This window comes from Mesoplodon densirostris, chromosome 19 (assembly GCF_025265405.1).
Source record: "Mesoplodon densirostris isolate mMesDen1 chromosome 19, mMesDen1 primary haplotype, whole genome shotgun sequence".
Classification (NCBI taxonomy): Eukaryota; Metazoa; Chordata; class Mammalia; order Artiodactyla; family Ziphiidae; genus Mesoplodon; species Mesoplodon densirostris.
The window spans coordinates 56,103,585-56,131,441 of NC_082679.1; the positions used below are offsets into that span (position 1 = coordinate 56,103,585).

Here is a 27,857-nt window from a genome sequence, read left to right on the forward strand (position 1 = left end):
AGAGAATAAACAGGGAGGAAGACGCACTGCAGATTGAATCATCAAAGATGACCTCACCGAGTGGGTAACATTTAAGCAGAGACAAGGTGGTAATTATGTGAAAAGCAGGAAAGAAGTCCATTGCAGGCTTTAGGAAACAGTGAACACCCGAGGCAGGAAGTGCTGATGGTATTAACTCATTGGAAGAGGATTATTCTTGTCTAATCAGAGTTGCCTCGCTGAGATCGAACCTGTTACCCGCTAGGCTTTGCGGCAGACGCCCCGGCTGCCCAGCCATACCCACCCCCTCCATCCCTGAGGTCAGTGCATGGTCCCAGTTCATGCCAGCAGATTCCTGCAGCTCTCTGCCTGAGGTCATTTTTTCTGGTTTGCAACTTCGCCCTTGCTTGGGGCAAGGTGGAAGTGTCTGGGAGTTAACGCCCCCCAGAAGCATCCTCAACAAGTGAGTGACAGGACTTGGGGGCATAAATACCTGAGCTTCCTCCCCCTAGGAGGGAGAATCATCAGGTGTGTCCTACCTGGTTTCTCAGAAGGTCCCCACTAGAGATGCGCTCCAGCTGTTCACTGCGGCAAGCCGTTTTCTAGGTCCGTAGGCTTTCCTTCCTCTCCTGACTTACCTACCATACTCCTTCATCTTACTTCCTGGGATCAATTTCCAAATAAACCATACGCACACAAATCTTTATCCGAGGGTGTACTTTGGGGGAAGCCCAAACCTTCTGAACGAGTTATTCATGACCAGCCAAAGATGAACTCAAGCATCCTTCCCCATCATTTCCTGCCCACCCACCTCTTCATCTCCAGCCATGCCCATCTGTCCATCTTCCCCTTGCAACCAAGCACGTTTCAACCCCGCAGCCTTTGCTAGCTCCTCTTATTTCTCCTCCTGGAAAATTCCTATTCATCATTTAAATGTCACTTCCCTTTGGAAGCCTTGCTTGCCCTTTCACCTCTACACCCTCAACATTGTGAATATTTCCTAACCATTCAAAATAATGATGTTAAAGAATGTTTCACAATTGTATTACTGATAATGCCTTCACCAGACTGCATTCATCCATTCGTCCATCCATCCAACCATCCAACCATCACCCACCTCTGTATGCCAGACATTAGCATGCTCCAATTGTCCTCGGGTCTTCCTGTCTACATCTTGAGGTCAGAGTGGGTCTTAGGCATCTCTCTGCTTCTAGCACGTAGCACAGGGTCCATGTGGAGTGGGTGCTGGACAACTGTTTGATCAAATTAAATTGATGAACTTCACCTGTTCCAGGCAGACAGCATCTGTGCAATGATAATGAGGTTCTTAATCACACAGAGAAGGATACATTTATTAAGTATGTGGAATTAACAAATGAGTATGTTGTCAAATTTGAACCACACGTAGACACCATTTCATTACTTAAGATAGCTTGTAAGCTATTAAGTCAGGAACCATGTTTGATTTCCCAATACCAAAATGTATTCTTCAAAGCAAAAACGACCATCGGCAGGCTCTACTTTATCAATCTGTGGACCACAAAGTCTGGAATTCCTGCTTTGCCTCCCAGATCTTCTCTTTAGAACTATACTAAGCTGTTTGACCTTATAATTTTATACTGGTAGGGTTGCCATATAAAATACAGGATGTAACACTACCTACTGGCAACGTCTTCTAAAGAAATAATCAAGGAGAGAGTCAAACAGGCGGCCAGTCTGTATTCACACATTGAGCATCTACAGTCTGTCTAAGAATGTGCTAGGCACAAAATACTCAGTAGCAGATAAAACAGATTTAGACCCTGCCGCCTGAAACTTACAGTCAAAGATCTACACTCAAAGATGTTCACTGAAATATGGCATATAATAGTACAGCATTATAATTTCCTCTAAGATAGGGATTGGGTAAAAGGAATTATAGTATATCACACAATAGAATATTCCCCAACCATTCGAAATAATGATGTTAAAGAATGTTTCACAACCCATGAACGTGCTCACAATGTAAGCTTAGAAAGAAAAAAAATAATCAGGGTACACAGTGGTATATTTGGTGTGATTCCAATTCTGTGGACAACCAAATATTGATCTATACGTGTCAGAAAACTACTGGAACAAAAGGAGCCCAAGTATGTAGTGTCTTTATCTCTGAGATATGGCATGATGGTTGACACGTTTATCATCTTCTGTATTTTCCCCATTTCATTCTTTACAAGGGACACGAACATGTGTTGCTTTATAGTAATATATTTTTTAAAGAGCTTAGGATCAGAGTAGACTCTTCCACTGCAAAACGTGTGACTGCATTCTCTCACCTGTCGAGAGAGCTTACTAATATGATCAGTTTGTGCTGTGCTTCAGGAAATAATAGCTTTGGTCTTTCCCAGAGCTTTTTGGGAATGAGGAAGCGGTTAGGAAACTCTGGGCCTGTGAGTGGTGTACCTATATGAGCTCTTTCGTTGACTGCAGCCTATAAATATTTAGTGGCCAAAAGCAGTGGGTGCTGGGGAGGACGCAGGGAGCCAAAAGCCAAACTTCCCCTGCTCCCTCTGTCCCCCAGGCTTCTCAGTGTAAACCTGCAGCCCTCGATGGTGCTGTCCTAATGCTGGACCAGTGACACACCTGAGACCTTGGCCATGACCCACCCATGTGTACAGTTGACTTTTGCTACAACTGAGGATACATATCCTGCCTATCCATCAGAGTGTGGACATGAGAGAGCTCTGAAATTCATCACAGCACACGATACGACTTGCTGTGAGTGAAAGGAGAAGCTTAAATTGAACCTGTTGCCTAAGGAAGATCTCCTATTTACTGGGCCATGCAAGAAATTTGTCTCATGAATACATGTGAAAAGAGCCTGATCAGGCCACTTGAGTCCACTGGTGAAACCAAGGAAACAGTGGAATGACTGTCATTGCCCTTACGGAGACTATGAAATATTGCTGTGCTGTGGCTGTGAATAGCCATGTCATCCTCCCTACCTTTTTAGTGTTATCTTGATCTTTTTGATCCATTCAAGTATACTACTCAAAATTCTGTTTTATGAAAGTAGGCTGCAAACACAGAAATATCTAGAACCGCTAGAGCTCAACTGGAGGGAGATGGTCCCACTTTGCCACACTGAAGAGGATTTTTACCCTACAGGCCATTGTCCACTGGACCATAGTTTCATCTGCCAAAAAGAAGGGTTAAACAGATTGAATATAGTTGGGCTGGAGAAAAGAAGACTCAGGATGCGGGAGCAATCTCGGAACTCTCAACAGAGTAGTAAGAAGGAGTATGAGACACACAAGTCTATTGTTTAGTGGTTCATACCTCCTAGGAGCAAAATCGACAGGGGGACCACCCAGAGCACAAGACAAATAAACTCTTCAGAGCCATCATAGTTGCCCCCAAATAGAACGGGCTAACTTGGGAGGTAATGAACCTCTGTTTCCATTTCATTAGTTTTCATCCTGGAAGTATACAGGAGGGAGCTGGGTTAGGCTTCCTACGCCAGGTAGGAGGATGGAGCAAATGATTCAAGAAGATTTTTAGCTCTTAAAGTCTCCAAAGCTCCTCAGGTTGCTGCCTTCTTGTCCCACCATGTGTCGCTGCCTGGTCGGAGATGCTGCAGAAATAGGAGACCAAGTCCTTAACTACCATACTAGCTGGTGCCAGACAGGATGTCCAGCCCCTTACAGGGTCACAGCCTTCACTCCTCACACCCACCTTGAGGAGGACACCATTACCACACACGCATGAGAGATGAGGGTTCTGAGCACTCACGGGACTTGCCCAATTCCAGATGGCTAGTGAGTGTGGTCAGGGGTACCCCACGGGTGATCTGTGTCCAGAACCTGTCACTTAGGATTCCTAGAACCCAGCACAGCATGTGGCACGAAGTAAATGTGCACAAACCACACTGATTTCTGTGCATGGCATTGATTTATGTCCGTGGCACACACATTTTCACTGAATAGAACAATAAATAAACATGTAAAATTTATGGGACGGGAAAAGGATACCATGAAAGGAACAGGGTATTCCCTTACTGAGATGTGTCAAAGGGGGAAAAATGCGAAGAGATGTTCATTCATTCATTCCTTCATTCCCACATTTTATGAACACGTCCTGCATGCCTGTCGCTGTGCCGGGGGCTCCAGATAAAGAGGTGATTCAAGGCATGGTGTTGGAGCTGGTGGTGTCAGTGTCTAACCAAGGGAGACGGCTTGATAAACAATATTAAGAGTGAAATAACTGTACCCTTGTTGCCTTTACAAAGAAAGTCAGTGATCTTTGAAAGGCAGGACAAAGATTTGGGAAGTGAGCTGCTCTTTTTAAAGAGAGCAGGTCTGAGGATGGAGAGGTAGAAAAGGTCGAGCAGACAGGGCTCAACATCCCCGCGGGAATTCTTCTCTGGAGACGCCACACCTCTGCTCCCTAGAGGACTGAACATGAAGCATCCCGTGCCACCCTCCAGCTGTGATGGGCTCTGCACCACAGCCTGGGTCAGAACCTCAGCCGAGGGATGTGAAATCACAGAAAGAGTCCAGAGAGCTGGCAGGGGGAGCAGGGATTTGAGAGTCTGAGTATTGTGTAGCCAGGGCAGGGGCTTTCCTATGAAGTTGTCGGTCATATCCGAAGGGTGCTGAAACCAAGGTCAGGCTCTTGGCTCTGTCAAGAGGCCTGATTAATGAGGCGCCTTCAACAAACAGGGACACTCAGAAAAAGGCACGAAGCCAGACCGCTGAGCTGTGAGAATCGTCATCCCAAGCAGGGAAACTTACTGCCTGCCAGGCACCGTTACACGTTGGTTTCACAAATCCCCATGGTTATGGTGCAGACAATGCAGTAGATGGGCAAGGAAGTGAGCTTTTACTGCCTAAGCCCCTACTTTGTGCTTGACCCCACGCAGAGCTTTCTCTCTCTATGTCTGTTTAGCACATATAGGTAGGTATTATCATCCCAACTTTAGAGATCAGGCTGTCAGTTGAGAATAATTGGGCTACGGCCCCCCAGGTGGTGAGTGGTAGATCAAGTCTCACAATCCAAGTCTCACGGACGCCTATACCTTTGCCCTCCTCTCCCAGCCACCCCATTTGTTCCTTTCCTTGACTTGATATTAGGGTGGCCACACAGTAATAGGTGTGGGCAATCAATCGGCCGAGGGCACTTCTACTTTATGCGTGTTGAGTGAGCAAAGTTAATAATAGCATCCCACCCCCCGCTCTCAAAGCATATCCCAATTTAGATGATAAATTATACGCTCAGCCTACCTAACAAGTTTTTGGTTGAAATAGATGCATTTATCAAAACCACAGCTCCAAAATGTGAGTACAAATTGTAATTTGGCTGGAAACGTGAATCCGGCATCCCACTGTGCAAAAGTAATCATCCAGGAAATGTATCCAGATTCACCGCGTGGAAAGCAGCCAGCCTGGAAGTGGCTCTGACCCACCACGATTTAGAGCCCTGTGAAGGGGACTTTGCCATCTGGTAACCTGGACCGGCTCCCTGGCCAGCATTCCAGCCATGTGGTTCCTGGAGTCCAGTTCTTAGGCAGTGTGGGGGGCTCTGGGCTCTGGCTTGTTCTGTGGCCACCCGTAGTCTCTGTTGGAAAATAGTCCTGATGAAAGACACAGACTGAGTATGATTCCCACGAGGGCTGGGTTAGCAGAGTTACCATGTGCAGTTGGGCGGGCTGTACACTGCACAAAAGCACTCAACCCCTGGGGCAAAAGCGAGGGATGCTGTTTTGTATTCTTTTCTGAGATGGTCAGTCAGATGCGGCCACAGGAGGGGACGGAGGAAGGCTCAGGAAAACAAAGGGTCCTATACTCTCCAGCCCTAGGGGCAGGAGGCACACCACGTAGTGCCACCTGGGAAAGATACCAGGGTGCTCAGGAGGCAGAAGACAGGAGCTGGGGGCGGGTACTTAGGCTCTGACCTTTATTGGGGTTTCTATGGGAAAGGCAAGGCAGGGCAGGGTGGACAGACAGCTATTGCCTATTCTGAATAATTTCAGTGGTGGTTGGGCTATAGAGACCGTCTCTACATGCCTGGTACCCGGCCCTGGGAGGGATAAGGCAGAGGGGTGTTGCCTCCAGGAGTGAACGGACCAGATGGAGGAGGGAGGGCTCTGGTTTAGTTAGTTTGTGCGTCGAAGATTGCCAGTCGCTCCTGGGGGAGCCCTTTGTTACTGAATCGGTGAGCCCAGGGAGGGGCTGTCTCTCCCCAGCCATAAAGGTTCGTAAGATGTCAAAACATCATATAATAGAGAGAAAACTTAAAATATTTACAATACACATGCCCACACTCTGGTTGCCAAGGCTCACAGCTGTGCCTGCCGGGAGGTAGGGGAGAGGGGAGTGGTGACCCTGAATTGAACCCTTCCACCTCGGCTCCCTGCCCCGCAGTTGACAATCATTAAGTCCCAGAGCACCTGGGGAAAAGCTGCTTGACCTGGAACCAGGAGGCGGAAGTTCCTAACACAGCATGCGCGTTCTTGAGGGTAAGAACTGCAGAAGGGCCCTAAAATTTACTGGGCTTCTGCTCTCTGCCTGGCACTGGACTGAGTACTCTAGTCTGTCTGCGTGTGAGCTTCAACACTTTGGCGTCCTTAGCCCTTTCTCCATTTTATAAATGAGACCACTGAGACGCAGAGAGGTGAAATATCTTTCCAAAGTCACACAGCCCATCCGTGGGGTAGCGAGGTCTCCAATTCAGGTTTGCCCGACTCAAAAGATGCTCAACATCACTGACCATCAGGGAAATTCAAATCAAAACCACAATGAGATAGGACCTCACACCTGTTGGATGGTTATTATCAAAAAGACAAAAGATAACGAGTGTTGGCAAGAAGGTGGAGAGGGGCTTCCCTGGTGGTGCAGTGGTTAAGAATCCGCCTGCCAGTGCAAACGACACAGGTTCGATCCCTGGTCTGGGAAGATCCCACATGCCGCGGAGCAGCTAAGCCCGTGCGCCACAGCTACTGAGCCTGTGCTCTAGAGCCTGCAAGTCACAACTACTGAGCCCGTGTGCCACAACTACTGAAGCCCGCATGCCTAGAGCCCGTGCTCCACAACAAGAGTAGCCACCACGATGAGAAGCCCGTGCACCGCAATGAAGAGTAGCCCCCGCTCGCCGCAACTAGAGAAAGCCCACGCATAGCAACGAAGACCCAACGCAGCCAAAAAGTAAATAAATAAACAAATAAACAAATAAATAAAAATTTTAAAAAAAGAAGGTGGAGAAAAGGGAATCCTTGTACACTGTTGGTGGGAATGTAAATTGGTATAGCCACTGTGGAAAACAGTATGGAGTTTCCTCAAAAAATAAAAAATTTCACCACCATATGATCTAGCAATCGCACTTCTGGGTATACATAAATGAATTGAAATCAAGATCTTGAGGAGATATCTGTACCCCTATGTTCACTGCAGCATTACTCACAATAGCCAAGACATTGAAACAACCTAAATGTCCATTGACAGGTGAATGGCTGAACAGAACGTGGTATAGGTGATGAAATATTCTCCCTTAAAAAAAAAAGAAGGGGGCCTCCCTGGTGGCGCAGTGGTTAAGAGTCCGCCTGCCGATGCAGGGGATACGGGTTCGTGCCCCGGTCTGGGAGGATCCCATATGCCGCGGAGCGGCTGGGCCCGTGAGCCATGGCCGCTGGGCCTGCGCATCCGGAGTCTGTGCTCCGCAACGGGAGAGGCCACAACAGTGAGAGGCCCGCATACCGCAAAAAAGAAAAAAAAAAAAGAAAAAAAAAAAAAAAAAAAAAAGAAGGAAATCCTGCCCTTTGCTACAACATGGATGAACTTGGAGGACAGTACCTTAAGTAAAATAAGCCAGACACAGAAGAACAGACACTGCCTGACCCCGCTTCTATCAGGAATCTAAAATAGTCAAACTCAATAGAAGCAGGGAGTAGGATGGTGGTTACAAGGGGCTGGGGGCAGGGTGGGGAATGGGGGAGGTGCTAGTCAGAGGGGCAGAGTTTCCTTATACAGGATGATTGAGCCTCTTCCAGATCCACTGCACAGCACAGTGCCCAGAGCTAACACTACTTACAAACTTAGGAAGAGGGAAGATTTATGTCAAATTTCATCACCAAAAAGTAAAAAAAAAAAAAAAGGGAAGGAAGAAACTTTAGAGGTGATGGTTGAGTTTAGTGTGATGTGTTCATGGGTGTACACTTAGCTTAAAACTCATCAAGATTCGTTGAGTATGTACAGCCTTTTTCTGTATCAGCCACACCTCGATTTTTATAAAAAGTCCATATTCTCTTCCCCCTGTACGTTGAGCTGTCCTGTGTGGGACCCCCAGAGATGCTGTGCTCTGTTCATATGAACAGGCCCTTCCTGGTCATATGAGCAACTCCAGGTATGAGGGGCTGAAATGGTGGAAGGAGGATAACGACTCAGTTTCTCTACTCCTGTCTGTCCAAGGCTCTGTAGGGGCCAGGCTGCTTTGGTCTTCGGAAAGAGGGGTCCCCTACAGGCCATTTCCTAAGGCCCCACCTGAGCTTCTCTCCCGCCCCTGTCTTGGAGCTGCCTCTCCAACAAAAATGCGCCATCTTGTTTGACCCTCAAACATTCCATGAAGTGAAACCAGACTGTCTACCCTCTCGGCCAGAGCAGAAGGCTGAGCTGTCACCGGTCCATCACCCCAGGAGGCCCCAGTGCTCACGGGACCACGTCCTAGGAGAAACTCAGGGAATGCGAAAGTCACCTCCCTCCTACCCTCTGTCCCAAGGCTGCCTGTTGTGCTCGGTGATGACCTGTCCTTAGAAAACCCAGCTGTGCTGAGACCAAGTGTTTTAGGCACCAAGTGGGAAGCTGGGCTCACGATGGGCCGTGGGGCTCACTCTGACCAAATTCCTTCATGAATATGTCCCTCCGTCCCCCCAGGTGACCAGATTCTTGGAAGCAGGACTCTGCCAGTAGGTTGCATGGGTGGGAGGGGCAAAAGCAGGGCAGACACCCACCCCAGCCCAGCTTGGGAGCGCCTGCAAACTGCCTTAGGAGGACCCAGTACCGCCATCTAACTGTAATTAGTCTCTGGGGGCTCTTTGAGAAATATATTTTTATGCCCAAACCTGATTCATCCCAACATTCTTTCTATATTCTTCCCTTAGTTATTACCCACATCTGACCCTTCTCCCCGCTCCGTGTCTATAGTGGAAGGGAAAAACCAGAAAATATTCACTCTTGGTGAGCACATACATTTCCCGCCCCCTCCCCATCACTGATGTAAAGTTGTAACTGCCCAAGGAATGTGGGGCAGACCTTGTCCGCATCCAAGCAAGGGATAAAGCCAAGAAGCTGCTGGACCTTCCTTCCAAGCCTCCCCTTCTAGAAAGGGCACATGTGCCCAGTCCCAGCCCTCAGTCGCCCTCTGACACCGTGAGTCCTCTTTGACTACCTTGCTCTTTGCTCATCAAACTTCTGTCATTTCTGCTACTTCATCCATTCAACATATAGCTACTGAGACCTACGTAGGGGGACCCACTGCTGTGGATAAAGGCAAATAAGATGTGGTCCTCCCCTTAAGGAGCTGACAGGCTAGTGGGAGACACAAAAGAAAGAGATTTTTAAAAAGGAGGAGAGAGCAATGGAGAAGGAGGAAGAGGAGGGAAGAGGAGAGAGAAGAAGAACCACAGCACGGCGTGAAAGATGGTTGAGAAAGGGTATGTGTGAGTTTTAGGGCAAAGCAGGAGATGTTAACTCCTCTGGGGATATCCAGGAAAGCCTCCTGGAAGAGGTGGACTTGGAAGCCTGCTTATTGAGCACCTGCTCTGAGTCTTCTCTGGTGAATCACATCACATGTGTTACCTCCTTTGACCCACATTTGACCTCTTTGACCTTGTGGAGTAGACGTTACCATCCCGGACTCAGAGAAGAAGAATCTGCCACTCAGCCAGCCTACGTGGCAGCCCCAGGACGTAAGTGGGCTGGGATCTGAGAGCTGTAGCTTTTGCTCTACAACCTCGGATGGGTCTCATTTCTATTTAATTGTTTTTGATGTCAGAACAGAGAACTTGGGCTTAGTGACAAGGAGACTCGGGTTTACATCCCATCAGTTCCCGCTGCTAGTTTTTAGCTTTTCTGAGCCTCGGTTTCCAATGACCAGCAGGATAACCTTGATCTTTCTGAGCCTTCATTTCTGAGCCTGTCTTCATGATGGGAGCATGATGTTGGCAGGATAAAATGAGATATATGTAAGGTGTCTGGCACAGTGCTTGACAAAGAGCAACTGGCCAGTAAGAGACGGTTGGTCTCCAGATCCTCTACTGTTCTGTAGCTTGGGGCAGCGGTTAAGATTGTGGACCCTAGAGCCAGGGGATGTTGTTTCAAATCTAGTTTCTGTTGTTGCTGTATGACTTTGGGCGGTTACATAACTTCTCTGTGCCTCAGTTCATTCTTCTGGAAAACAAGGATGAAAGAGTACCCTCCTCATGGAGGTCGGGATGCAGATCGAACGAGCTGGTGTTTGCAGAGCATGGAGAACCCTGCCCAGCACACAGGAAGTTCTGTGCAGATGACATTGGATAAATAAATCTATACTCTTCACCACCTAGCCCTACCGCTTCTCACCTGAGAGCCTCTGCAGTGAGCTTGGTGCAGCCTGAGCAGAGGAAAAGTTTAAATATTCACCTTGCAGACAACTGATGGGCAGAGCTGTGAGTGGCTGGGAAACCTGGGTGTCCAGCAGCCTCGCCGAGGCCCTGGGAGCAGGGAGGCTGAACGTCTCCAGGCATCCAGAGCTTCAGATCCTGTTATTAAGGGTGGGGGATTATTTTCTCTTCCTGCATCTCTGATTCACAGAAGACTGTTAGTCATACCCTCACCTACGGGATCCCACATACTAAACCCATAGGCTCTGATGTCAACCTCGACCCAGAAAGGAGGAAGTGGATGATGGTCAAGGCCATAACTGACCAAATTAGAAGAAGGAAACTTTTAGAGTGCCGGCTCTCAGCAGAGGCTGCACATTAGAATTACCCAGGGAGCTTATAAAATATATACTAATAACCAGACCCCACCCTGGTTTGAAATAAAACATGTACTATTAAGAGATTCTGAGCATCCCGGGGACCTCAGCCTCTGCATCACGGGGAGTGGAGCGGCGCCATGAAGGATGAACTACATCAGTGGTTTCTCAGCTTGAGCTGCATCAGGACCTGATGGAGGGTTTGAACTCCGAGTACCAGGCTCCACCCCCAGAGGTTCTGATTCTTCAGGTCTGGGGTGGGGCCTGAGAACCTGCATGTCCAACAGGTCTCCAGAGCTGGTGCTGGCAGCTCATACGGAGAAGCACCGAGCTGTATAATAGATAAAACCAATCAGTGAAAGATATTACCTGCCAAGGCTTCCCCAAAAATGTGTCTATGTGTTTTTTGGATTAAAAAAAAAAAACTTCCACATTTACACCTTGAGCAACTGAAGAATGCCAGAGTCTCAGTCAATCTTCACTTTTTTCCTCCTTCTCTCTCTCCTCCCTCAGTCACCGGCCCCTGAAGCTTCTCACTGTTGAGAGTCTCAGCACATGCATGTTACACAGAGTGTCATGCGTGGTTCAAGAGTTTCGCAGCGACAAACGAGCTAAAGAAAAAGAGGCGCTGACTGATTCTGAGAGTGTACTAGGGGAAAACAGAGAATGTTCTTTGCTGCCTTTGATGGCGGGTCACATGGATCAGCCCACACAGTGGGATGTGAACTTCCCCCTCTTACAACAATTGAGTCAACTGAATTGTTGAGCAGGCAAATGACAGCACTGATCTGGGGAAAAAGAAAAATTTCTAAACCCGTGTCTGAATCCCAGCGTGGGAGTTTGTATTGTCATACGAAAAGCATACGGAGGGCTCAGGTATCCAATGTACTAGATTTTGTGATAACATTCATTTATCTCTCCTAGTCCAAGGGCCTCTCTGCCTTGATGAAGATGAAAAAGTAAACTGACAGTTCTTTGGAGGAAAACAACCTGACCTCACCATTTCCTCCAGGCATCTTCTTTAGATATCCCCAAGCTCATTTTCTTACATTTGACTACTAGAATGGTTTGTGGTTTCTAGGAGCTGTTTAAATGTGAAAACAGCTCTTGGGAGAGGTAAACCTAATTCTGTTTTATAAGTGATTTCGGAAATGGTCAAGTTTGCAATCGAAAATTCCATTTTTCACTAAATGTAGGAAAATGTGTAAACTCTCATTCTCTTTGGGAGGCTTTTCAAATAGATTTTCTTTAGACCAGTTAAGACCAGCCCATGTGACCTAGAAATCATGGAACTGGAGCGACCACGGGGATCATCAGGTTCAAGTTCCCATTTCATCTAGTCTCTCTCCCCAGTGCATTGTCCACATACACTTGAGTGCTTGCCCCTTATTTTCCACATATTTGCAAGACTGCAGCGCACCAATGGGGTCTTATCCCAGTGGCTCAGTGGTTGGAATTGGCATTCTCACCCTATTGGTTTAGGTGTATGACTGTACTTTTAATAGCATATTTATTTTCTAAGTATCTGTTGCCTCTAGGGGAAATGCAAGCTCCAAAATGATAGGGACTGTCTATAACTTGTTCACCTTTATCTTTCCAGGACCTCTCATAGTGTCTAATCTATTTGTGGCAGTCATGAAATAGCCCTATAATGATCGAATGAATGACAATGAAGTGACAAGAGAGGCTGAGATGACAGGGATGACTAGGAATCAACCAAGAAAAAAGACAAGGGAGAGGGCTGCAGGCAGTGAAACGTGCAAATGTCCTGTGGTGAGAGGGGGTGGCATTTAGGAAGGACTAAGCATTTTTCCATATGCTTAGTCCTTCCAAAGCTAGAGTTCTGGTATATGATGAGAAACAAGGCTGAGGAGGTAGAGAATATCTGTATCATAGAGGTCCTTTATTATTTTTTTAAATATTTATTTATTTATTTGGCTGCTCCAGGTCTTAGATGCAGCACGTGGGATCTTAGCTGTGGCATGCATGCAGGATCTAGTTCCCTGACAAGGGATGGAACCCAGGCCCCTGCATTGGGAACACGGAGTCCCAACCGCTGGACCACCAGGGAGGTCCCACAGAGGCCCTTTTAAGCCGTCCTTTCTTTGTCTCCTGTTTACTTGAGTCTCTGATGCTGAATCCTGAATCTCAGTGCCCTGATAGGAGCATCTATCCTAAATTCCCACATAGTGGGTAACCAGAATTTCGACCAGTCTCAGTCCTAATTCCAGAGCAGTTGTGTTAAAAACTGCCAGTTAATGAGTACTGAGTATGTACCAGACAGTGTACTAAGTCTTTTATATAAATGTATCTGCTCCTCTAATTGTTTGTCTACTGTGCCCAGCCTTTCTGGAATAGGATCTTGCTTTGAACTGCCAGTCTGTTGATAACAGTCAAATTTCAGGGACCCCCAAACAACTCTCTTCTAACTATTGGCCCTGGATTTCCTACTGTCTGTGCTCTGCTTGAGGGGACCCCAACAGCCCTGGAGTTAGGACTGAGCTGGTTGAAATTTGTTCAGCCATCTAAACCTGAAACAAAGCTATCTGGAGTGGATCAGTGAAGCCTTCCATATTGATGTCAAGGACCCATGGTTTCCTCTAAGATTTCCATGTCAGCAACTTGAGTGCTTAGTGGGATGGACAAAAAGACTAATAGCAGAGTGGCCGTGGAGTCAGGGACAGCTGGGTAAACCTGACCCCAGGTTTATCACTTACAAGGTACATAACCTTGGACAGGTTCCTTTCCCTCTCTGAATCCCCATTTTCAGGTATAAAGGGAAAACAAAAAAAATGTATTCCAAAAGTGGTTTAAGGGTGTAAGGAAGCACTTTCGCCCAGTACCTGGCACATGGTGAGAGGCAGGAACCACAGATGCTGTTACTGCTGCACTGTTAGACGCAGGGAAGGGAGGGAGAGGCTTGCTGCCGAGTTCTTACATTCTACAGAGGGAAGGGAAAATCAATTAAAAACAAGTACATGCAAATCTCCATTTACTGCTGTTGCTGGGAGACTGGATTGTCTTGTTCATTTTATCTTCTGCGTCTGCAGGTAAATTGCAGAATCCTTTTTATTGAAAATTCACTCCGTCTTCCACAAGTATTTACTGAGTCCATGCTACTTGCTAGGCATGTGGGAGAAATGAGGATAAATTAGATGCTGATCTTACCCTCATCTTGGGGCTTGGAGAACGGAGGGCACAGATTTTCTATAAATGTGAGGGACAGCACTTTTCTGCTTAAATACAGAATGCTGAGCATTATTTACTTTAGAAAATCATTGAGGATCTTGCAAGGGCCTCTCATTGCCTGTGTGAATTATTTAAGAGCTAAAAGAGGGGGTAGGGATGCTGTAAATAGATATGCGCTGAACTTGTGTTTACTACCCATCATTATTTATATAATAATACAAATTATGATATAATATTACATATACTACTGTATATTATGCTAATAATATGTGCATGTATATTACACATGCACATATAATAATCATATTAATTTATTATTATACTAATTATATAGTATGAATGGAATATTATATGCTAGGTATTACTTATTATATATGCATATATAATACTAATTGTACATATATACATATAATGCATATCATACGTTACTCTAATTATATATACATAATTGTTCTAATTATATATACAGTTGTCCCTCGGTACCCACAGGGTGGTGCTACCCAAGACCACCCCCTTCCCCCCACAGATACCAAAATCCAGGGATGCTCAAGTCCTTGGTGTAGTATTTGCAGACAACCTATGCACATCCTCCCGTATACTTTAAATCATCTCAAGATTACTTATAATACCTAATACAATGTAAATTCTACATAAATAGTTGCCAGCATGTGGCAAATTAAAGTTTTGCTTTAGGGAACTTTCTGGAATTTTTTTTTTTCCTGAATATTTTCGAACCATGGTTGGTTGACTCCACAGATGCAGAATCCATGGATATGGAGGGCCAACTATAATTATAATATATAATACATTTATGTATTATATATCACATATAATGTTCACATATATTACATAATAATTTAAATATGTAAGTAACCCAGTTACTTATATCATTTCATTTTACTACCACATGTACCTTTCTCTTTAAAACAGAAATGGTAAAATTCTGCTTGGGCCAGAGACTAGATATGCTCATTAAACCTATGCTTTATTCCCACTCTGCAAAGCTAAAGAACGTAGAAATCTGCAAAATGACGAGGGGCTTCCCCATTACATCAAACCCCTCTCATTTCTCATGCATCTATTTCAACAAGTTTTACCAAACACCTGCTCTGTGCCAGGCTCTGCCCTGGGCACTGGGGTCTGGAGCCACATGCGGCACCGTCCCTGACCCCATGGAGCTCACAGATGGGTCAGGGAGCAGCCCCAGCAGGCCGTGGTGGCCACCGTCCTGGAGGAAGGTCAATGGTGGCACAAGAAGAGGCAAGAGACTCTGCCTGGGATGCTAGGAAAGATTTCTAGAAGACAATATGCCTCAGGAGGAGTGGCTGTGATCTGCAGAAGACACTGGAAGGCCAGGCCATGACAGGAAGGGGAAGGTGTGTGGGAAAACCAGCACTGATGCAAAATAGCACGAGATGTTCTGGAGAGTAGGTAGTGGATATGCTTCCACTGCTGATATAACCATAATAATGTGAAGAAAAATAGTAATAGGAGTCCCAGTAGTAATGATAGCAAGTATTTATTAAACATTCACTATTCCAAGCCCGTGGATGCATAATGTCATATAATCCCACAACAATCTTCATGTTTACATAGTATTGCGCATAATGCATATTAAGACAAGTGATCAGAGGAGCTGATACTTTACTTAAGGTCACTCAGCTGGTGAGTACAGCACATCAAGGTCTACCACATCGTACCCTAATGACCTTGGCCCAGGTCCCTAACCTCTGTAAACCTCAGCTCCTTCCTCAGTAAAATAAGGTTGAAGGCTCATTCTGAGAACGCTATGGGATGAGGGTCATGACCAATGTCAGTGATGGCTCACGTCTGTGTGTTAGGGAGCAGATATTGGAAAAGTGGAGGGCAATCATGTTAGTGAGGTAGACTGGGTCAGATCCCAGAGTTCTGGCCTTGTGTGGTCAAGTAAAGGGCGTGCATTTCACTCTGAAGGCCATGACAGGCACTGGGAAGCTTTGAAACACATAAAGAAATGCTCAGTGTTGTGTTTGAGAAACATCACTCTGAAGTGCACGTGGAAACAGCCAGGCCGGTTAGAAAGGTGTTGTCATAATCCAGGGGAGGAAGTGACACTCCCAAGGGATGCTGAGTGGAAACGACAAAGGTGCTAATTGGATGTGGGGCGAGGGAGGAAGAGGGGTCCAGGATGACCCCCAGATTCCTGGCCTTAGCGATGAGTGAGTGGTGCAGTTCCATCCACCAAGGCAGCAAATGCAGTGAGAGGAGTGTTATGGGTTGAATTGTGTCCCCCACCCTCAGCCAATTCATCAGTTGAAATCCTAAACCCCAGCACCTCAAAATAGGCCCTTCTTCTTTGGAGGTAGGGTCTTCACAGAGGTCAAGTTAAATGAGGTCATGAGGGTGAGTGCTAATCCAATATAAATGGTGTCCTTACAAGAATGGGAAATGTGGACACAGATTGGCATAGAGGAAAGACCAATGCAAAGAGACCTAGGGAGAACACCACCACCTACAAGCCAGGGAGGGATGCCTGGATCAGATCCCTCCCTCACAGCCATTAGAAGGAGCCAACCCTGCTGATACCTTGATTTCAGACCTGTAGCCTCCAGAACTGTGAAACAATAAAGTTCTGTTTTTTAAGCTGCCCGGTTTGCGGTACTTTGTTCTGGCAGCCCTAGCAAGCTAATATGAGGAGTAACTCATCTGGAGATAGCCACGAGTTGTGTTTTGGATGAGTTGAATTTGATGTGTGGTTTCTGGAGAGCCAGGTGAAGACAGATGCCAAAATGGTACTTCAATACACAAGTCTGGGACTCGGTGGGACTACCTCTGCTGCTCCAGCATCGACAGCACAGTGTGATGAGGTAGCACGCAGTAGGAACCTGAAAAGGAGTTGAGTGGATAAATGTCAGGTTTGCTGAAGGACAGAGGAGGGGCCACATGGCTATGAGAAGCAGTTCTAAGCTCCCATGCCAGAACTGACAAGGCTAGCTCAAGCCCTGTCGAATTTTTGAGGATCGTCATGGTGGTTGCTGGTATTTACACTCACTAGGAAGGAGAGTCCCTTTTTTGTTCTTTAAAATCAGGGGATAAAAAATTCAACCAAATACCAAAGCTCTTCTCAGAACAGAGAACTATAGCCTGTCTGGAGTCTCAGGTTCACGCCCGTGTTCTGAAATACTGACCTCCAAGTGAGCGTGTCAGTAATGTGTCTATTTTAGGCAGCAACTTAAAAGTCTGCTTAGCTTTAAATGCCAAAATAAGGAGATAGCATGCATGGCATAATGGAAAATGGCAGTAGCTGGAAGTCAGGAGACCTTTCTTTGAATCTCAGGTCTGCCTCTGAAGAATTGGGTTACCTTAACCTTTCAGAGTCCCCTCTCCCTGGTCTATAAAACCATAAGGAGGGGGTAATTGGATGATCTTCCAACTCTGACATTCTCTGATTCTCTCAGTGTTGCCTCTAATAGCAAATGTTGGGAAAAAATCACATCTCCACAAATTGACCTTCCAACCTGATTGAGTCCACCAACATGAAGACATGTAAATAAAGTGAGAGGCTGTAATTCATATCACAGACGCCTTTGGTAGAATAATTTCCCTCAATAATTTCTGCCTTCTTAAGATGGTAGATGGAACACTGGAAAGAGACAGTACTTGGTTTTAGGATGCATCTTAATTAGCAGCAAATTGGGTTTTACTGGAAGGTTTCTGAATGCACATGATCACAGTATTTTGTCCAATGACTTAAGCTTCTAACGATATTGAAAAAGGATATGGGAAGATGAACCATTCCTAACTACATCTGTGATTTCTCTTGGACCACTCGAGATTTAAACCTCATGCACTGGCATTTTCTTTATATGCCTGGACATCTCAGCCCTGGGTGTAATAAGCCAATAAGGGGTACAGATGATTGATTACCTATTAAGTGTCGTGTTTTGTGCCAGGTGCTGGACCTGTTACTTGTTGCCTCATTTAACACCCCCTGCAGCAGATGCTGTCAGCCACATCATACCTTTTCTGCACTCAACGTGCTGAAGGTTGCTTACTTAGGGCTCCTGACTGGCTGTGGAAGCACATTTGGCCTCTGAGGACAAGTCAGACGTGCCTAAGAGTCACTGCTGCAGAAGCAACCCTCAACTGGTATCAGACAGAAATTTGGTGGATAAATACTCCAGCTTCCTTACTACTTGGTTTGGATATCTCCAAGGCGTATTCTACACTTGCTCATGGAGCTCCTCAGAGGGACTGAGTTCCAGTTAGTGTAGTGGATGCTGACTTGATAAACACACCCTTTATTGGCTGCCTTCTACCCTGGTATTTCCTGCGATCCTATTCCAGATAAAGGACTTACTCTCAAACCCTTGCCTCAGAATCTGCTTCTGGGAAATCCAAACTAAGACATCCTCCAAGATCCTAGGGAGTAGGTAGTATTAGTGCTAATTTATAAATGGAGAGCCTGAGGGTCAATATGGTTAAATAACAGCCGTTATGTCTTGGTACTGGGGTTTTGCTAGCTCACCTTCCTCTGCACCAGTGGTTCTCAACCAAGGGAAATTTCGTCCCCAGGGGACATTTTGAAATGTCTGGAGACATTGTTGGCTGTCACAACTGGGGGCTTGCTGCTGGTACCTGGTAGGTAGAGGCCAGGGATGCTGCTAAACATCTCACAATGCACAGTTCAACCCCCCCAACCCCACCACAACAAAGGCTAATCCAGCCCAAAAAGGTCAACAGCGGCAGGGCTGAGAAATCCTGCTCTACACCCAGTGAGAGCAGCTGTTGGATGGTAGCTCTCTTGTGTGACTCGTCTGTTGTATTTCACTCCCAGGGCCAAGCCGTGGCTCAGCTGTGCTCCACTGTCCCCAATGTGACTGTCTTTGGAACAGCTTCTACTTTCAAGCATGAAGCCATCAAAGACTCCGTGACTCATCTCTTTGACAGAAATGCAGACTACGTGCAGGAAGTGAAAAGGTAAGATGTTTGCTACGAAGAGCACCAGGATGGTCCCTGCACTTCTCTCTTAAAGGACAGGAGCATTCATATAGAGGAGGGCTAATAATACTCACAATTGTAAACATATATATTACTAGTTCTGTGCTATTTCACATGTATTCACTCATCTAATCCTCTCAACAACCTTATTATTATCCCCATTTTGGAGACGATAAACCTGAGGAACTGAGCAGTGAAGTAAGTTGCAAAGCTAAACTGTGAGAGCTGCTGTAACACTACCTTAACCCAGAGAAGTTTACTGCTCACTCATTCATGTAACAGCCCCAGGGAATGTGGACTCCAACCAGGGTGTGACTGAGAGCCGACAAAGGACCAAGGCGGTGACATGATCAGATTTGGGTTTGGAAGAGTCACTGGTGTGTCACAGAGAACGAATGGGAGGGGACATCCGTCTGCTGGCTCTTGTGGTCTCCCAGGGGGAGACGTTGCTTTATAACATGATCCATATTCCACCTATGATCCTGACGGCCCTGTGCATGTCAACACAGGAAATCAGATGGAACACCCAGCTGCCGCCATGCTTTCAGGTGATTTGTGTGTCTCACCCCTGCTGATTCCCAGGTTCTGCTCCACTCACAGCTCCTGGGGGGTTTCAGCGACGTCCCAGAGCCACTGGTTCTATATTTTCATTCTCCGGCACAAAATTGGAAGGTACAAAGGAATTAAGTTGTCTGGCTAGCATAGCATCATAACAAAGAAACAATTTCCTCCAAATCACTGATTAAGATGAAAAATTGAAGGGTTGGAGGATGGGAGATCTGGTTGTTTGAAGTGATAGATTTAGACCGGATTAGGTGAAACTTGGGAAGTTTTTCGGAAAGGAGAGTCTTCTGACAGTCTGAATTCTCAAATTAAAAAAAAAAATTTGAGCGTCAAGATTTGCGTGTCATTTAAGGTTGCCCCAGTATTTCTCATGTGATGTGAAAAGAAAACTTTAAAGCTAGATATTGGAAATTTACCACCCATTTCTCAGATGTTCGGAGATTGTAGGCATTTTTTTTTTAAGTTAAGTATAGTTGATTTACAATAGTGTGTTAGTTTCAGGTATATAGTAAAGTTATTCAGTTATACATACATATATATATATATATATATTTCAGATTATTTTCCATTATAAGTTATTACAAGATATTGAATAGAGTTCCCTGTGCTATACAGTAAATCCTTGTTGCTTATCTATTTTATGTATAGTAGGTTGTAAAGACTTCCAGAATATATCTTTGCCTACTTTTATAAACTTCCTTCCTTTAACGTGCATCTTTCAAGCTGTGGTCTGGAAAATGAACTACCACTTTCCCTTCAGCCACCTTTCCTTTCACCCTCTTAAGAGATATTTCTTCAGGCATCCTTTCCTCTGTTCCTGCACTGACCTGCTTAATAAATACTGAGTACCTAGCAGGTACTCTGCTAGGGCAGGAGATCCAGCAGAAACCACCTTGAGAATCACTGTCTTCATGGAGCCTGGAGTCTCGTTGGGAAGCAGGGACAAGAGATATTTTAAAAATTCATTGATTCATACTTTTGATATGTGCTTTGGTGGAGAAATGCAAGGTGCTAGTGAAATAAACATAGGCAAATGGGGAAATCAGACATGTCATCCATCAACAAGTGAGATTTGGGCTGAGAACTGAGGGCTGAGAATTTGGCCAAAGGAAGAGCGTTTCTGACCAAGGAGAATGGCACGTGCTAAGGCCTGGGGTCAGGAAAGACTTGGTCAGTTCAAGAATGTGAAAGGAGACTAGTGCCGCTGGAGGCTGTGGTCAGAGGATGTGTGAGGTAGTGGGAGAGGATCAGGAGGTGGCGGCGCTTCTGAAGAAGTGACAGGCCATAAGCAGGGAGCCTCTGCTGTCCCCATGTCCCAGGGAGCTACACCATCCCCTCATCCCCTCAGTGTCCTTGACCTGCTGCCTTTAGCCCCAGAATCAGTGACTTCTTCTGATGTCGGAAGAGCAGAAGGTAACAGCATCTGAGACCCACCTTCCCATCACCTTCCTGCACACGTGACCTCCAACAGTTCCGTCCTTACATTTTTAAGTAGAGATTCTGGGATTAGTCTAAAAATGACTGGGAAGGTGCAAATATGTTTGTACTCTCTGTCCCACGAATCCTACCCTCAGGATATAATCCGAAAGAAAATAAAAGCCACGGGTCCACGCTGCTGGCTGCAGACCCAAGCACTGCTTCTGCTTCATTGTAGGCGCTCAGGATATGACGACAGGGTGAATTACGGCATTGTCTGTAAAAGTGAAAATTCAGAACCAGCCCCCACTATCAACAGAACGGAAACGGTTTGGTAGATTACACTACACCCACACACTTGAGTATTATGCAGCCCCTTAAAAAATGATAATTATGAAGACTCTGTCAGAAAATGCAAAAAATACCTGTGGTAGCATATTGAGTGAAAAAAAGCAGAATGCCAAATTCCAGCTACACTGTGATCACAGCTTTGTATAAATTCTTGGCGCATGAGGGCATAAAATGAAAGGGGGAAAAAATCCACCCACTGAGATGCACTAGGAGTGGAATGCTGAGTGATTTTTCTTCCTTTTCTGATCATGGATATTGTTTGTTACACTGTGTAACGCACTGTGTAACACAGTAACACAACACACTGTTGTGTGTAATCAACTAGAAAAAATAATAACAAAATTTCTTGGGATGAAAATTCTTTTATCAACCAGTCACTCAGTAAGCTTCTTTTGAATATGTTTGCAGCCTAGAGCCAGGCATTATAAAGGGAACAGGGGAAAAAAATATTTATAATACTGACATAACCTTTATGTCACTTCCCCCTTCTCTGTTCGGGAGGAGAGAGAATAGGATGCCTGAAACCAAGTGGAAGAGTTAGAAGCCTTGAATTGTGTGCATCTGACTGTAAGGGCTTTAAAAATAAAGAGGGAAGAAAGACCAGCGAGCACGCCAAGGTGGATAGCCCCAAGGGGGTGCTTGAAGAGTGGGAACTATTTTAGTCGGTACGGAGAGGTAGGGAGCGTGTCCCAGGCAAGGCGAGGGGGCACCAGGCTTTGTCTGTCTCCTCCCACTCTGCTGAGCATTTCAGTGAGACCATTGTAGGTGCATCCTGAAAGATGAAAATTCCTTATCTTATATAAAGAAACTGAGACCTAGTGGAAATTAACAAGAGTCTAGCGACCAGGAGAGAACAGAGAGAAAGCGATCAAGAAAGGATTCCTGGAAGTGGTACTACGTGCATGTGGGAACCGTCAATAGTAAACTTTTACTAAGCGGCCTACTGTGCGCCAGGCACAGTGCTGGGCACTCTGACATCGCCTCATCCCTCTGTCATGAGCTTGGAGGTGATGGTTAAAGCTAAGGCACAGATGAGTTCTCAGAGAAAAGGGAAGTCTGAACGAGAAGAATTGTGTGGAGAGCCAAGGACCCAACTGGAGATGAAAGTTACGGTAAAGGGGAATTAATTTCTCGACAAAGTTGAAGGGCTGCTTACCCAGGAACGGCTCTATTGCAACTACCACCGCTCAAGAGGAATTCTCCACTGATCCGAGTGGATGGGAAGCAAAGAGGCGGTATTCTCAATAAAGGAGCAAGGGGTTGGGGACGGAGGAAGGACAGATGGGAAAGTCTCGGATCAGCAATCCCAAAATACCTTGATGCTGAATTTGGCCCAGAGGATCTCTGAGCTGGGGCTATTTCTGTTTGCTGTTTAAGTCTGCCGAGATTTATGACAGAGGGAGAAAGCAGAATAGGCACTGTTGCCTTTAACCCTCTGCTCTTACCCTCTCTGCTTTTATGTAATTACGACTACACAAATGCAGGCAAGGCAGACACTCCCAGAAATTGGGGAGCAGGGGTGAGCTAAGAAATGAGGATGGCCTCTGTGCCTCTGATGGGCTACCTGCTCTGCTTGTGATATTCATGATTATTCCATTAAAAGATGCTGCTAAGGTGCTTTTCAGTGTAAGGATGACCAAGGGAGGACCTGACCCAAGCTTACTTGCGGGGCCTGGAGCAATTTAACTAGACCCACTATCCAGTTCAGTCTGATCCACTGATTGGGCTTATAAGGGCTTATAAGGACTGAACAGGGGATGGAGAGCTTTTCAGTTTTGCAACTCTCACCTGAAGGGACGTTGCTGGCCTCGAAAGGAGCAATGTCTGCTTAAAAGGTTTTACTTCTACAGCAAAGTGTCCTCACCCTCAGGGCCCTGGGAGTGACACCTGCCTCTACTCAGCTTCTCTTCCACAGAATCCATCTCCTCCCCCTCTCTTTGCCCCCAGTTCACCACTGACCTTCTAAAGGATGCAATGACAGCAATGGGGAGTGAATTTGTGGCTTATTTGACCCCTGTGCATGGCCAAACCCTGTCTTGCCTGATTCAGCTATAGAAATGCCAAGAGAGATGTGGGAGGAGCAGGTGGCCTGGATATGCAGGAGACCTGCAGTGTCTCCTTCCAGTGTGAAGCCCAGTGGAGCAACTCCCAGCTTTGCTCAGCCCTCGCTGGGAGCTAGAAGTGGCAGTGGTGGTCACCCCTGGGCTGGCCACAGCCCACCCTATAAAACCCTACTCCATCTCTGGGGCTCTCACTTAGTTTCTGGATGTGATGGATCAAACCAGGGTCCACCCATTTCCCACAGTCACCTGACCCCACTGAGCCTCAGTTTCCTCATCCATCAAATGGGTATAACAAAGGCCCTGAGTCTCAGGGTTGGCATGAGGTGTCATGAGATGAGACTTAGAAAGGCTCAGCGCTGTGCCTGGCACACAGTAGGTGCTCCTGAATGTGGGACTTTAGGAATAGCTAGAAGGTTAGACTGGAGTGGTTCGTGGGAGGTGAGGATGGGGAAGTGGGCAGAGCTTATGGTCACCCATTGCTGTGGGCCTGCCCTGCATTTCTGCAGAACCATAGTCCGCAGGAGAGAGCAACAAGCCGAGGCAGGGCAGCTAGCGCAAGGAGATGTGATCGGCAGAGGAGAGAACGTGGACCCACAAGCAGGCTACGGATATGAGGAGCATCAGGCACGGAGTGAGGAGAAGAGACGGACGGGTCCATCGGGGGTTCCCTGGAAGGCGTGCACAGCTGCACATTTGAGAGGCTGCTCCTACGCACGCGTGGCATCCTTCAGGCAAGGGGAGAGATGTCAGGGAAACGAAGTTCACGGGGAAGACTTGATGGCCCAGGCGGGCTGCCTAGGAAAAGCAGAGCAGTATCTCACTTCCATGCAAGGGAGCAAACTGGGCAAAAATGGATCTGGTCAACGTGAGAAAAACAGGTGCATAGCTACCCGGCCTATGATGCGAGGTGGGGAGCTGATCAGCGGGTCTGCGGCCCAGCCCAGAGCCCCCCCAGAGTGTGTACTCAGACCTCCCGCCTGCCTCTGCAGCCTCAGCATGCAGCAAGCTCCCTCGCTTCTTCTTTACTCCAGTCTTCCTGCCTACCAGGCTCCTCCTGAATGGGGCTTTTGCACATGCTGTTCCCTCCGCCTGGAACACTGTTCCCACCACTCTTTCCCTACCTACCTCCTCCAGCTGCCACTCGTCACTTCCCCAGGGAAGTCTTTGCTGGCAGCCCTGATTGGGCAAACCCTCAATCTGAACAGCTTCCTAGTACCTTTGTGACACTAGACCCCATTCACTTTCAATTTCATTTTTATTTCTTTAACTATTGATTGATGTCTGCCTAGTGTAAACTCTACAAGGCGAGAAATCAAATCTGTGTGGGCTCACCATGATACCCCCTAGGCCTAGTGTGGTGCCAGTGCTAAATATTTAAGGAACAAATTAATTACTACTTAAAAAACAAAAAAGGCTGCCTCAACCTCTGAGTAACTAGTTTAGACGAGGCGTTTCCAAAGTGTGGAGCTGGAATCGGCAGCATCAGCATCTGGTAACTTTCTAGAAATGCAGATCCTTGGGCCCCACACCACACCAAGTACATCAGAGCTAAGAGCAGAGGGAGAGGGAGGGCAAACTGCAATTGTACCTTAATGAGCCCGCCAGGAGATGCTGACACACATTCAGCTTTGAGATCCACTGGCCTGACTTCCTGGTCATGAATTTACGGATGGGACTCGAACGGACACCCCCACGAGATAAGCACTCTGCTGGGTGGGAAGCTAAGCTGATCACTTTGGAAGAGCCTTTGTAATGGGCTGCATTTTGGTTAAGACCCGAGGGCTTCTGAAGGGCACATTCATATCAAGACTCAGGTGCCCCCTTCAGCAGCACATATACTAAAACTGGAACGATACAGAGAAGATGAGCATGGCCCGTGCGTAAGAATGACACGCAAATTCGTGAAGCGCTCCACATTCAGAAAAAAAAAAAAGACTCAGCTGTCAGGGGCACGGAGCACTCAACTTAGGGTATGAACCCAGGAGATGCACGTGTAATTTCCTAGTTGGTGACACTCCGGACAAAGCTGTTGACGTCAGTCAGTGGCAGTTCCTGAACTTGGCTGGGGGATGAGGGTGGGGGTAGAAAAGGTGAGCAATGTGCTAAGACAAGGTAGCCCTGCAAAGGCACAAGTCTGAGGAAGTGCCATTCTTGTCTGAGCAGAGCACGGCCCGGCCAGACTTGGGAACTCTGTGGGTAGGAATATATTTCCCACAATCCCCAGAGCCTTCCGGTTCCACCGCCCCTCCTGCATAATCTCTTTTAACCCAAGACGCCCAGTAGATGTTTGTTAAGTGCACGAGCGAGTGAATTAATAAATGTATAAATAAATGAATGGAAGAAGGGATCTTCTTCCTAATAGAGTACAAATGTGGATTCCCTCTGGAGCCCTCCGTCGCTGTAGGAAAATCCTCTCTATTTAACCCTTTTCCTCTAGGAGTATGTTTATAGGTTGAACCTGGAGATTGGACGAAGAGAAGTTTGCAAGTTAAATGAACGTGCCTTTATAGCTTCACTGAGGAGGGAGGTGGAGAGGGAAGAAAGCCAATCCTTGGTAGACCAGAAGCCCCATGAAGACAGGGAGCTTGCTGGTTTTCAGTCTTCAGCACGTTGGACAGAGCCTGGGACACACCCCAATTCCCACACATATGAGTTGTTGATTGACTTACGGAGCAACTATTATGTGGTGGCAATGGGCCGAGCACCACACCTGCCACCTCACTTCATTCTTAGCACAAAGAAACATGCTAGCTCCACTTTATTTTATTGTTTCAACTTTTAAAAAAATACTTATTTAATTTATTTATTTTTATTATTTTGTGGTTGCTCCAGGTCTTAGTTGCAGCACATGCAGCATGCGGGATCCTTAGTTGCGACATGCAGACTTCTTAGTTGCAGCATGAGGACTTCTTCGTTGTGGCAGGCATGTGGGATCTAGTTCCCCGACCAGGGATCGAACCCGGGCCCCCTGCACTGGGAGTGCGGAGTCTTACCTACTGGACCACCGGGGAAGTGCCGCTAGCTCCACTTTACAAAGGAGATAGCTGAGGCTCAGAGAAGTTGAGCAAGGTGGCTAGACTGACTGTGATGTTCTCTGCTGGCACCACCAGCCAGGTTCTTAGCTGTCTGCAGCTTTGTGAAATTCTCAGAGCTGGACTCAGGAGGCTACATCCACCTCCTGGGCTTCTGCCCTATTTATTTCTACTCCCAGAGCTCTCTCTGTTCCTGATTCTGGCAGGAAACAGTATGACACAGGAAGGAAAAGGGACGGACAGTTTGGTCCCTGACAGGTTACAATATTTTACTTTGTCTTCTCACCATTTAGAATCTCTGCTGAAGGAGTGGACATTGTTTTGGATTGCCTCTGTGGGGACAACACTGGAAAAGGTCTCAGCCTCCTCAAACCACTGGGAACCTACATTTTATATGGTGAGTGCTAAACAGAAGCAGGGGACATGGTCGGCAACAGGCAGCACCACATGTGTGCTTACAAGGGCTGTGAAAAATGAGATGTGTTGATATGCTGGCGTAATGAGATGGGGGAGGTGTTAATATTTTAATATTTTCTATAGTATCGCTACTGTTCTCAATGATAAAAGTGCCTACTGCCCTATTATCCCATGAGCATTTCTCATTCTAAAAGAAATAAAGCAAGGCCGAGCCAAGGTAGTGACGAGATGGGACTCGACCCACAGAAGGTGGCACAGGTGGAAAATACTAATAGCTTCAAAGGACGTTCCAAAAATGAAGCAATAAAACACCCATAAGAGGATGGAGAAGAGTGGCTAGGGTGTGTTGGTTTTAAAAGGGAGCATTTTCACTATTGGAGATGAAGTTGCAAGGCACAGCATCTCCTTCCTCTAAACTACTCCTGTATGTCCCAGTCAAGACAGAAGCCCTGGATGGATAGAGCCCATGTCTGCCTCTACATTCACTTATATGCTGTTGGGTTTGGGAGGCTTCATGAGAGACATCTGGGAGCAGGTTTTCTCCGGTAGAATGAGACCCCAGAGACTCCTCTCTCCCCTCTTCTTCTTCTCTTTGTCATAGGCAGGTAAACCAATTTAAACATTAGTCTCTGCAAAGAAAAAAGCGTATCTGAAGCCAGATGTCACATTCCAAAGCCAAATGATCTTGGAGTACTCCAATGCTTGAGATTTTTGGCACTCTGTCACATGGAAGTAGAGTAGAAAATTGAGCCTTAGTTCTGCATAACTCAGAAAAAAATACTCATTTCCCTACTATTAGCTGAGAAACTTATAAAAGAGATATCTGAGAGGTATAAGTAGTCAAGCATCATTTTGTCATCATCAGATCATTGTGACAGAA

At 46.5% G+C, this 27,857-nt stretch overlaps 1 protein-coding gene and 1 non-coding gene across 2 annotated transcripts in view; both read left to right on the forward strand.

The window, feature by feature from the left end:
• Nucleotides 1-27,857, forward strand: part of VAT1L (vesicle amine transport 1 like) — a 152,253-nt gene that overhangs the window by 46,788 nt on the left and 77,608 nt on the right. Inside the window, exons 4-5 of the mRNA XM_060085173.1 lie at nt 18,971-19,113; nt 26,854-26,957. Of these exons, the coding sequence (XP_059941156.1) occupies nt 18,971-19,113; nt 26,854-26,957 (247 nt within the window). The remainder of the gene's footprint in view (nt 1-18,970; nt 19,114-26,853; nt 26,958-27,857) is intronic.
• Nucleotides 25,343-25,449, forward strand: LOC132481047 (U6 spliceosomal RNA). Its single transcript, XR_009530753.1, has one exon. It is a non-coding gene; the product is annotated as a U6 spliceosomal RNA (small nuclear RNA).